We start from the raw sequence: 13,339 nt of genomic DNA, 5'->3' as shown, positions 1-13,339 counted from the left end.
AAAGAAACCTTTTACTTAAGGAGTACAAATTTCCTAAGTACAACTTTAGGAATATAGTTGTTCTCCCCCCCCACCTCCCCACCCCACCTCCCTCTCCCATTTCCAGTCCCATTCTCCATTAAGATTCATTTTCAGGTAACTTTATACACCTTGCTCAGTGCAGTTACCCTTTCTTCTATCACACTTGGGAAATGGACATTTGTGTTGTGAAGGGTCCGAACCACACCTTCTGATACCACTGCATCATCATGTTTACTTGTTCCTTCAATCCAGCCTAGCTATGGGCCACTACTCCCTTGCTGCTCAGGGGTTCTCCATGTGAACATCGGGTTTTTTTCTAGAATAGTTGTATCCTCATTGTCCTATCAGAAGTTGCATTGTTAGAAATATACTATCAGCTGCTTAGAAATCCATCTCACTGTAAGCAAATTGTGCACAAGACAGTAACTGTAAGGGGCACATTTCCTACTTGTATAGTCTGTTGTGAAATATCATGGGGAAAATCATTGATGGAGAACTGCTTCAGTAGTCCTATCACCTCTCCAAGTATAGAAGAATATTAAAGGGAGGGATTGGCATCCTGGCTCTGATGCCCTTCGATATTTTTCTGCCAACAACAGCTAAATCTATGTCTCCCTTAATCTTCGGATTTTGAACACTGGGAAACTGACAGATCAAGCACACACCTTAAAAAGACTAGCAGTGATTTTTCAATTACATAGTAGCCTCACCTGGGTTCTTGTTATTCAAAGAATAACAAGCTAGCAAAACTAGCTTCACCTGGAAGACTGAGAACTGAAAATTCTCATATTCAAGTTAATTCAGGATAAGCAGCTGTTCTGTATGCACAGTTAAGTTTCAGAAGCAGAGAAGTTCTGATCAAGATGGCAGGGCATCAACTCGAAGAGCATGTTAGAGGAGCGAGAAAGCTTATATGAGAAAGTGAGGTGAGTTTTTTGTAAAGGAGGAGAGGGAATTGTTGGCATCTTGGTAGACTGGAGATTTTATGCTTGGTATATAAACTACAATTGCTGTTCAACTTAATACATTGTTGTCTTTTTGGAAGGTAGGTTTAACATTTTTAAGACAGATTATGAAGAGTGTTCAGGGCTACAATTGGTAGGTGATATCTCATGAATTTTTTAAACTATTGGCAATGTTTTTTAACTTGTTTTCAATTCACAAGATAAAATCATGCATATGTTTAGTAATACCTAGTCAAGGAAAAAGAAACATTTGCTCAAATAACATCTTCTCAGAACTTTCTTTCTGGAGTAGCATGAATTACCTATTAAATTTCAAAAAGTTCATAGAAAGCATATTTAAAGGAGTTTATTCTGGTACATAATTTGTGAAATCCAAAACTTCAAAAAATTCATAAAGTTACATATGAAAAAATTGCATGGATTTCAAAATAGTGCACAAGCTTTTAACTCCATTTCTCATGAACTTCTTGAAAGATTGTTGTATATTATCATACTTACTTGTGTCGTCACACCATTACTACCTTGTTATCCATCTATTTTGATGCCTGTTCCAGTGTTAATTTCAGGCTTCAAATACCTTTAAGAACTTCCAGTCAGAACCCATTCTTAAGCAGTTGGTGTCATAATTTCTCTCTGTAAATGAAGGCCAAGTCAGGATGAGAATAGTCTCATGTCTTACTGGATATTAGCAGTTCTCTTATTAATTTTAATAAATCAGTCTGCAGAGTTTCTGAGTTGTGGATATAGATTAGATCTACCTAGAGCAGTGATTTTCAAACTTCAGTATGTATTAGAATCACCTGGAAGTCTTGTAACACAGATTCTTAAGTCATAATCCAAGAGTCTCTGATTCTTTAAGTGTGGGTCAGGGCCCCAAATTTGCATTTTTAACAAGTTCACCTGAGGATCTGCTACTGCTGTTGACCCAGGGACCATACTTTGACAACTGCTGGTCTACAGAAGACAAGCAAGGGCTCTCTTTAGCTGGGATCTATTGATATGACTGTATGTACCTGTTGTAAAAATATTGAACCACACAGACTGCATATTGAGTGGCCCTGTACACTACTTCTTCACCTAGCCATCCTGGACCAACCCAAATCAGACATTGCTATAACACACTCATAAAAGATGCAGTTCCTCACAAAGCACTTAAAGGTATATCTATTCTTATTGGTTAGAGTCTGAGTTCAGTTTTATAAGATGAAAACAAAATCACACATAAAATATTGGGGGTCCAAATTTCAGATTTTCATGCAGTTCCCAGACTTCCAGTACCCAGAGATTAATATAGGCTGTGATACTATACAACTCTCCAGTACCTTGTGCAATCAAGCTGCACTGGCCTTCCTAGGCCTCTGTGATGCTGCAAGTCCTTTTCACAGGTGGGCTCTTCTGTCTAGAAAGTCTTTAACCTTTCCTTTTCACTACTTCTTATCAAGCTTTGGAGTTCTTCAAATATCATTACTGCCATAGTGCCTTTCCTACTTTGCAGACTCTGTCCTGTTGCTCTCGGTTCATAGCATGATCACAATTATAATTAACTAATGGCCTAAGAAATTACACGTATTAATTGTGGCCCTCACCTCCATGGAAGTTCGATATCCATCAGTTGTATACTTAATAAATACATGCACCCAGTTTTCAAGTCTGAAATCTCAAGCTATGTGTTTTGTGACAGTGTAATTAATGATGATTGTGTATTAACTTTGAGCCTGCCTAATGTATCCTTTGAAATGTGTATCAATCTAATTATAACGATTTTCTTGTCATAATTGTTGATGTAGCTTTTTCTCTAATATACTCTAAGGTACTTAAAAATCTGTGTAGGCATTCATTGTTGTCCATTCCTAACCAGTAAGAGTTTAATGCCCAGAAAGGAAATTCTATAAATATTTGTTAAATGAAATTTGTGTTTAAAAGCAAATTAAAAATTAAATCTCTTATTCTAATAAATTTCTTTTAAATCTAAATACTTTTCAGGTATAGGTAATCATGTGAGATTTTCCTTCAGTTTTTGAAATGTGAGATTTTTGGTTTAATGAGAATTTTTATTTAACAAACACCTGGGCAGGAGAATAATCATAAACAAAACAAAGAATGGTACTACTGGCATTTTTCATAAAATCTTACTAGGTTGGATTTCAAGGGATTGAATTAAACCCACAAAGTGAAATATTTATATATTTTGCCATGTTGGCTTGAAGTTGATTGTCTAAGGTTTAAACCATCAACTTTCATTTTTGTTTGCACTTAAATGTATGCTCCATTTTTGTTCCCAATAAAAAGAAAATGTCTACTTTTTGTGTTTGATAAATGAAAGTTTTTTTTTCTCACAGACTTCTGATTTCATTGTGCCTCAGGTAATGCATGTATCTAAAATATAAAAGGTCCATAAGTGTAGTTTACATTGTTTTAAACCCTCTTAGTTCTATGTTTATTTTGTGTGTTTAAATGTGCCAATTATGGCTCAATAGGCTAATCCTCCACCTTGCGGCGCCGGCACACCGGGTTCTAGTCCCGGTTGGGGCGCCGGATTCTGTCCCGGTTGCCCCTCTTCCAGGCCAGCTCTCTGCTATGGCCAGGGAGTGCAGTGGAGGATGGCCCAGGTGCTTGGGCCCTGCACCCCATGGGAGACCAGGAAAAGCACCTGGATCCTGGATCCTGCCATCGGATCAGCGCGGTGCGCCGGCTGCAGCGGCGGCCATTGGAGGGTGATCCAACGGCAAAAGGAAGACCTTTCTCTCTCTGTCTCTCTCTCTCACTGTCCACTCTGCCTGTCAAAAAATAAAAAAAAAAAATAAAATAAAATAAAAAAAAATGTGCCAATTAATGAAAACTAGTAAATAATTTATAAATCAGACTAATAAATTATTAATCAAATTATTCCCTCTTTATAAAGATCTCTTCTCAATGTCTTATTTCCAAAAATACTTCACACGTTATTTTCATAAAAAATGTATTTGCATTCCAATGGATAGTAACATTTCCCATTTGAGTTTCAGATTTTTGTAGAATTAGTGGTTGAAGTAAACTCAGTTTGTTTTCATCCTCCATATACCATCGCATTGTGTCACTGATGCTGGAAAGATAATTGATAATGTGTAACATTGGCATTGTAGGGCTTACTGTAGGGCTTATTGGTGGGACTTTGGAATTTAAATCTGTTACTCAGCACACGATTTTGTATCTCTTTTAAAACACCCTTTCACTGTATAAAAAATGACTTTAAAACTTAGTGGCAGGCTGGCGCCGCCACTCACTAGGATAATTCTCTGCCTGTGGCACTGGCACCCAGGGTTCTAGTCCTGGTAGAGTGCCAGATTCTGTCCCAGTTGCCCCTCTTCCAGTCCAGCTCTCTGCTGTGGCCCGGGAGTGCAGTGGAGGATGGCCCAGGTTGTTGGGCCCTGCATCCACATGGGAGACCAGGAGAAGCACCTGGCTCCTGGCTTCGGATCGGTGCAGCGCCAGAAAAAGGAAGACCTTTCTATCTATCTCTCTCTCTCACTGTCTAACTCTGCCTGTCAAAAAAATGAATAAATAAAAATAAAAAATAAAAAACAAACAAAAACTTAGTGGCTTAAAATAGCAATTTATAATGTAATGCCAGTTTTGTAAATGAAGAATAGAGGCAGGGCTCAGCCAGGTGCTTCTTCTCATCCCAGTGATGTAGGTGCTGTCATTCTTTGTTCTGCATTCATCTGAAAATTCACTTGTAAGGGAGCATTTCATCCTCCAGGGTTACTGGAGATACGGGCTCTAAATAATTAGCAGTCTGGACTGACCTCCGTTCCAGTATAGCATCTGAGCTCCAAAAAAGAGAATACAAATATTGCCACTTGTCTTACGTCCTATACTTGGAGTTGGTACAGTGTATACAGTGTAATTTTTGTCACATTCCAGTGGTCAAAATAGTCATCACGCTACAGAATATTCATGAGAATGAGAAAGAGACCCTATCTCCTGATGGGAACTGTGACAAAGGATTTCTGACTATCTTTAACCCCACAAATACTAAAATAATGGAAATATAACCAAACAGTTACCAAGGTATATTTCTAATTGTCACTAGAGATGGCTCACACTTTTAGTATGTTCACATTTTGTTGTCTATGTGAAGCTTTTTAGAAATATGGATTGTGAAATACAGCAATTCTGTATAATGATAGTTTTAGAATTGATTGATAATGGGTACTATTTATGTCCTTAAAGATGCCAGAAACAGTGACTATATCATAAATGATCAATGTCTACTGATTTACCTAATTTTGTTTCCAGTAATAAGTAGCTTTAGTAGAAAAATAATAAAAATTATTTTAAATTTTTAGCTTGCATAAAGTTCTGATGGATCTTCAGAATCAGAAACTGAAAGAATTGAATGACTGGCTAACAAAAACGGAAGAGAGAACAAGAAAAATGGAGGAAGAGCCTCTTGGACCTGATCTTGAAGATCTAAAACGTCAAGTACAACAACATAAGGTTTGTTTATTTTATGCTGTACTCTTTCTAGTAGAAAACAAAGTCTATGAGTATATGCATACCACATACACACAAACACAGATGTCATGGTTACATGTGGGAAAGAATTAGAGCTTCAAGTAATGAATACTTCAAGATTATTTTATCCAGTAGTTTAGCAGTCTTTGCTGCTATGGTTTGAACCTGCCACCTATCAATTTCAAATAATATTAAAAGGTGGGACATTTAAGAAGTGATTGCAGCATAGGAGTTCCTTCCTCCTTAATGGATTAAAGCCTCTAAAAAAATAAAGTATTCATGCAGTGTTGGGCTATCTCTTACCCTTCTGTCTTCTGCTGGGTGAGGACACAGCAAGAAGACTCTTAAAGAAGTTGATGCCTCGATCTCAGAATCCAGAACTGTGAGAGAATATATCTCTGAGGATTTTGAGCTACCTATTATCAGGAATTTTTGTTAGAGCAGCACAAAATAGACAAACAGTTTTTCAAATACGATGTAACTAGATTTTCATACTTTAGAGACGGTCATATTCCTTGAAAAGAACAACGTAGAGTATGTGATTTATTAAAACTATGATGTCCTGGAACAGAGATTTTATGGGGAATACTTGCAACGTAAATTTAAATAAGCTTAAGGTGCTTTGACATATTCCTACTTTTATTTCATAACACTTTACAACAGGGAATATTTATGAAAAATGAGGATCTGTAACATTGCTTTTCTATAAAATATCCTTTAATTTTAATATTTCCATCTTCAATTTAATGGCACTTTTGTAGTTATACTTTCTGGTTTTTGAAAAGCATTATTCTTTAAGTATGATTTCTACAAGAATATCTCTGACCCAGAGGGTGCTAATTTCTCATGAATTCCTTGAACTATTTAAAGTAGTTCTGAGTTTTGCTACTGGAACAAAAACTTGACCAGTCCACAGGGGCACACACAGAGAGGCCCCAGGATTAAGGATGCCACATTTAGGACATAAATATAAAAACAGCCTGTTAAATTTGAATTTCTTAAAAACACTAAATATGCTTTTAATGTAAGACTTCCCTAATTATTCATTGTTTACCTGCAATTTACAGTTTTTGGGTCACCCTTTATTTTATCTAATACTCAAGATCTGTGATTCTTATATTTATGGCTTTTAACTCGTACCTCCCAAATCTGCTTTTTTTGAACTTCATTCTTTATTTTTTCAACATTTTATTAAGTCTAACTTCACAGTTCTTCCATGCAGATAAAACACCTTTCTATGCTAAGGAAAATTTATTGTTTAATAAGCTTCAGATTTCAATGATAAATGATGCTGGCCCTTGCTATCCTGTACTTAAAGCAGTCCACTGGCCACAGCAGTTTACGATGAAGCATTAAAAGGGGAGTTATAACTTTGATGTTCCCATCCACTATATTGGCAGGAAAAAAAAACATTGTAATTATCATATGGATATTGTGACTATGAGTAACTTGGAGATTTTTTTTTTAATTTGGGAGGTGCAGAGGAAGAGAAAGAGCTCTCGTCTACTGGTTCACTTCCCAAATGTCCAAAAGGGTCCCTAGTCAGTGGCAAATCCAAGAATTCAATCCAGGTCTTCCACATGGATGGCAGAGACCCAACTACTGGAGCCATTACCTGTTTGTCGCTTCCCCTCTTCGTGGAGGAACGACACAGGACCCTGCGCTGTTCTTTTGTCTGCTCGGCCCTCCCCGGGTTTGCTGCTGGTTCTTCCCGGGTTGGCTACCGACCCTTCCACCTCCTGGAAGGGCGGCTCCCCCTGCCACTTTCCCCACTTCTGCGGGGGAGCGGCACACCGCCGGCCGGCTCTCTCGGGGGCTGCTCTCTCGGGGGCTGCTCAGGTGTTCCTTCAGATAGATGTTCCTGGTGCATGTTGTCTCTCTCCTCCTTTATAGTCCTCTTCCACCAATCCCAATTCTGCTACCCACATGCCGAGTATGCTGCTCTCCTCCAATCAGGAGCAAAATCAGCTCCTGCAGGTCATCACTCAAGTTGGCGAGAGGCAGCTGTGTAGAAGTTGTTACTCCCTTCTCAGCGCCATATTGTGGGAGAGCAGATGCATAGAATAAGTCTTAATTCCAGTAACAGTCTAGTCCGAGTTGCTCCCCACACCTGTTGCCCAATATCAGGAAGCTAAAATTGAAGCAGAGCTGGGAGTGAAACCCAGGACTCCAGTATGAGATGCAGGCATGCTGAGTGGCATCTTAACTGCTGCACCAAATTCCCATTAATCTCTTAGTTTTTTAATTGGACATTTGATAAAGAAGTTAGATGCAGTGTTATTTCTTTAATTTTACCATTTTGCCTGCATTTTGCCCCAGTAGACATTGTGCCTAGTCTGTTTCCAGACAGTGTTTGTGCATTCCAATGGCTTCTCTGTGTTTGAGGTCATTTGCTGGCTACAGAAATATCTCAGACAGTTTGCAGTAGACTAATGAGCATTGCCAGAGCTTCATTCAACCACTGAGTGATGGGAATTGATGGATAAATGTCATGCAATCCATTGATTGTCTCCTGGTGGGGCAACTTAAACACATGTTCTCTAGTGTCTTAGAGATTCTCTGGCAAGACTGAGCTCCAGATGTCCACAGGGAAACTTGATTCACATTCCCATGCTATCATAATGTTTAATGAGATCAGCTCCCAAATAAATCCTTCACTCCCAAATCTTGCACTCAGGATCTGCTTTGTGGAGAAACACAGCATAAGAAAACCTTTTCACCTGAGAAGCTGAAGTTCCTACTTCCAGTTCAACCACTGACTAAATTTGTGATTTTTTTTTTCAGAAAACAGTCTGAGTTTCTCCATATCTTGCCTTTATTATTGAACCAGTTGGTTTCTAGTATTCCTTCCAGTCAGGGTTTTATTATGTCCAATAGTTTTGGAATGTGAGGTATTTCGTAGAAGGACAAAACTAGGATAGTAACATTGCATCTCAGTAGGCAGGATGCTAGTGCTGGATGCCTGGAATGTAAAAAGGAAGTCAGGAAAAAGGCTGCAAAGGAGAAGTGGAAGACTGTTAGGGTAGCTATCGGCTACGTATGGATAATTCAAGACAAAGTGAGGAAAGGTCCTACTCAAGTCTCTGATCAAACTCTTCATTGCAGTAAGACCATGGAGTACCTTAATATTCTGGCAGTTACCTGAAATGTTTTATACTTTATTCTAGAAGATATTAAGTGAATGGGATGGGAAATATTTGATTAATAGGTTATAAAATTTGAATAGATTATTGATTACTTGAAAATATACCATTATTGATGAACATGAAATTAATTTGAGAAAATAATTTGAAACAAAAAAAGCAACAGGGTTGTATACAAGTTGATTAAGTGACATTTTATGTCCAGAACTTACTCATAGAAAGTTAATAAAGAGAAGAAAAAGAATGGCTTTGCTGACTCAGACAAGCAAGACAAACTTCTGTATTTAACTTGCAAACATACTTTAGGATAGGTTAAGTTTTATAAAATTAAAACAGCCAAAAGACACATAGAGAAGAGAAGGCCTGACAATTGTTAGAACTCTTTCATTATATGGAAATCATTTTGGTGAGAACAAAATGATTTAACAAAATCAAAAGGAGTTTAATTCATTTAAATATGATAGATATTATTTTAAAAGTGTACCCTAAAATATTTTTTAGTTAATCTTGCCATGTTTCATAAAAATAAAAGAAGATAAATATTCTTTTAGGTGAGTTCCAACTAAAGTCTTACTTAGTCATTGATTAAAGTCTTACTTAGTCATTGATTAAAATTACAGCTTTTCACTCAAATATTGTAAATTGATAAACATGTATGACAACAAAACACATCAGCAACTTTGTTGTATTCAAAAACATAACTACTGCCCCCCTCACTTCACCAAACATCTAACCATCTAAATATTGTAGCATGCATCGAAAGATAATAAATCTTTGAGTCTTCCTCATTTTCTTTCTTAAAAGCATGATTACAAGTAACAAAATTTAAAATGCAGGGATTTTTGGTTGTTTTTTTTTTTTGTTGGAAATTGATTTAAATTCTGCTCAGATCAGAGGGTATGTGAGCTATCACAGTTGAAGGGCAAGATAAAAATGTTTGCAGATATTGCAAGTATGTCGTGAATATTAAAGATCTACCTCTGTATGTTCTGTGAAAGGATCTTTTGCTGTCATAATTTCAACAGCATTTTTTTAAGCAGGAAGGAAATTGAACAACTGTGAAATGTTGTGAAGATAAGTCACTTACTGAATTTGCCAGTTAGGCAAGGTAAAGCAATTGATCCTATTTTGGTGGTTACTATTAAATAGAGCCAAATTGTTAACTCTGGGTAATTGAGAAAAGTTCAATAGGCTGCAAAATTTGGAAGAGACCATGAATTCTTTATAGCTATTGCATTGGGGAGAGAATTTCAAGGTTCATTTTAGATTTGAGGCATCCAAGTATGATTGTGTCTGAGGAGTGAACAAATTGGACTCCTCATTCCCCATGAAGAAACATGTTAGAAATAATTGTGGCTCATCAATTCTAGCTTCTGGGGTTGGCTTTTGAGTGACATTGATAAGGAGGGGAGAAAGGACTTCCTTTCAAGGAGTGGTTATTATTACAATATTGAGGAGTATTGAGGAATAAATCCTATTGTGGTCTTTAGCTTTGATTAAAGGGAAATAAGCTTGCCATTTTAGAGGGTGTTTTAAGCCAAAGGAAAATATTTGGTGGTGGAATGTTTTGTCTCAGAGCATAGTCTGACTAAAATAGAATTTGAAGTTTTTTTTTTCTATCCAGTTTTCAAATATTTTGAAAGATTCAGACTTTTGTCTTATGTAGGTTGTCTTAGGGACAACATCAACAAAGTCCTGCCTATGCAAGTTATTAGAATTTGCAGATACAAATGTAACATGTGCACTATTTTCTGACCTCAGTGAATGTTCTTAGTTAAATATGAATTAATCCAAACTAAACAACCTCTTAGAAACTTGGTCACCGATCCTTAAAGCTCAGTTAACCTTAAACAATGAGGATGCCAAGATTGTGACAACATTTCATCTGGTGACCATTAAAATGATCTTCATGTTCACATAACAGGGAGTGTTTAGGTGTAATCCTGCCAAAAGTTCTGACATTTCATTTCATTATGTTCTATTCCATATCACTGGACAAAGACTCAATGAAGCACATAAATGTTGGGAAGAATAAGAGAGGAACCATATATGAAATCTCCAAGAAGCTACATTCTTTTTTTTTTTTTTTTTTGGTTGGAGGATGTCTGTGTGTAGAGTTTATCAAGACTGATTCCTATGCACAAAGCTGTTCCTTGGTGCTGTCGCCTGGCCCCCAGCACATCCTCTCTATATCAGAGGTCAAAGTGCCTGGGATGGTACCGTAAAGATTTTTTTTTTAACTTTTATTTAATGAATATAAATTTCCAAAGTACAGAATATTGATTACAATGGCTTCCCCCCATAACGTCCCTCCAACCCGCAACCCTCCCCTTATCCACTCCCTCTCCCCTTCCATTCATATCAAGATTCATTTTCGATTCTCTTTATATACAGAAGATCAGTTTAGCATACATTAAGTAAAGATTTCAACAGTTTGCTCCCACACAGAAACATAAAGTGAAAAATACCGTTTGAGTACTAGTTATAGCATTAGATCTCAATGTACAGCACACTAAGGACAAAGATCCTACATGAGGAGTAAGTGCACAGTGACTCCTGTTGTTGACTTAACAAATTGACACTCTTGTTTATGGCCTCAGTATTCACCCTAGGCTCTTGTCATGAGCTGCCAAGGCTATGGAAGCCCCCTGAGTTCACTGACTCTGATCATTTTTAGACAAGGCCATGGTCAAAGTGGAAGTTCTCTCCTCCTTTCAGAGAAAGGTACCTCCTTCTTTGATGACCCGTTCTTTCCACTGGGATCTCACTCGTGGAGATCTTTCATTTAGGTTTTTTTTTCCCCCAGAGTGTCTTGGCTTTCCATGCCTGAAATACTCTCATGGGCATTTCAGCCGGATCTGCATGTCTTAAGGGCTGATTATGAGGCAGAGTGCTGTTAGGACATTTGCCATTGTATGGGTCTGCTGTGTATCTCACTTCCCATGTTGGATCATTCTCTCTCTTTTTGATTCTATCAGCTAGTATTTGCAGACACTATTCTTGTTTATTTGATCCCTTTGGTTCTTAGTCCTATCATTGTGATCAATTGTGAACAGAAATTGATCACTGGGACTAGTGAGATGGCATTGGTACATGCCACCTCGATGGGATTGAATTCGAATCCCCTGTTATGTTTCTAACTCTACTGTTTGAGGTAAGTCAGCTTGAGCATGTCCCGAATTGCACATCTCTTCCCTCTCTTATTCCCACTCTTATATTTAACAGCAATCACTTTTCAGTTAAGTTTCAGCACTTAAGAAGAATTGTGTATTGATTACAGTATTCAACCAAAAGTATTAAGTAGAACAAACAAACAAAAAATACTAAGAGGGATAACATATTAAGCTGCTCATCAACAGTCAGGGTGACGGCTGATCAAGTCATCGTTTCTCATAGTGTTCATTTCACTTTAACAGGTTTCCTTTTTGGTGCTCAGTTAGTTGTCACCTATCAAGGAGAACAAGTGGTATTTGTCCCTTTGGGATTGGCTTATTTCACTCAACATAATGTTTCAAGAAGCTACATTCTAGTACATCAGATAAAGACACAGAAAACAAGTGCCTATTTAAAAGGTGGATTATAGCAAGTGAAATGACATTTAAAAATAGTAATATTTTTAGCCAAAGCAAATAAGGTGGCAAAAGGCAGGGTATCTCATTCACCTGGATCATATGTTAGAGTTAACAATACACTTGTACTATACTCAGTGCCAGAGAACTAAAGACTGATGGTGAAAGGGCTTGTGTATAAGACTGTATTGTTTGCATTTATTCTTTTTTATGATTTATTTATTTGAAAGGCAGAGTTTCAGAGAGGGAGAGAGAAAAGCAGAGAAAAAGAGAAGGAGGGAGGTCATCCATCCCCTGGTTCACTCCCCCAGATGATTGCAACAGCTAGAGCTGAGCTAATCCAAAGCCAGGAGCCTGGAGCTTCTTCTGGGTCACCAATGAGAGTACAGGAACCCAAGGACTTGGGCTGTGTTCTACCGCTTTCCCAAGCCATAGAAGAGAGTTGGATTGGAAATAGTGCAGCCGGGACTTGAACTGGCACCCATATGGTACGCTGGCACTTCAGGCGGTCAATTTACCCACTGTGCCACAGGAGTGGGATGGCTGGATCATGTTAGGTCTATATTCAGATTTCTGAGGTGCCTCTATAGTGTCTTCCACAGTGGCTGAACCAGTTTGCATTCCCACCAACAGTGAATGAGGGTACCTTTTCCCCACATCCTCACCAGCATTTGTCATTTGCTGATTTCTCTATGAGAGCCATTCTAACTGGAATGAGGTGAAACCTCATTATGGCTTTGGTTTGTATTTTCCTCATGGGTAGTGATCATGAGCATTTTTTTTTGACAGGCAGAGTTAGAGAGAAAGGTCTTCCTTTTTCCGTTGGTCCACCCCCTAAGTGGCCCCTACGGCCAGTGCATTGTGGCCAGTGTGCTGCGCCGATCAGAAGCCAGGAGCCAGGTGCTTCCTCCTGGTCTCCCATGGGGTACAGGGGCCCAAGCACGTGGGCCATCCTCCACTGCCTTCCCGGGCCACAGCAGAGAGCTGGACTGGAAGAGGAGCAACCGGGACAGAATCCAGCACCCCGACTGGGACTAGAACCGGGGGTGCCGGCACTGCAGGCAGAGGATTAGCCTAGTGAGCCATGGCGCCAGCCAATCATGAGCATTTTCTCAAGTTTCTATTGGCTTAATTTCCTCTTTTG

General features: G+C 38.4%; 1 protein-coding gene across 15 annotated transcripts in view; it reads left to right on the top strand.

Annotated features, from left to right (window-relative positions):
* The window catches only part of DMD (dystrophin), a 2,248,405-nt gene that overhangs the window by 707,431 nt on the left and 1,527,635 nt on the right, over window positions 1-13,339 (top strand). For all 15 annotated transcript variants that reach the window (XM_070067426.1, XM_051827673.2, XM_051827679.2 and 12 more), the window contains one exon: window positions 5,315-5,465. In XM_070067426.1, the coding sequence (XP_069923527.1) occupies window positions 5,315-5,465 (151 nt within the window). The remainder of the gene's footprint in view (window positions 1-5,314; window positions 5,466-13,339) is intronic.

This window comes from Oryctolagus cuniculus, chromosome X, assembly GCF_964237555.1.
Source record: "Oryctolagus cuniculus chromosome X, mOryCun1.1, whole genome shotgun sequence".
Taxonomy (NCBI): Eukaryota; Metazoa; Chordata; class Mammalia; order Lagomorpha; family Leporidae; genus Oryctolagus; species Oryctolagus cuniculus.
Note: the sequence above shows the minus strand (reverse complement) of the source record. Positions and strands in the feature narration are given on the sequence as shown.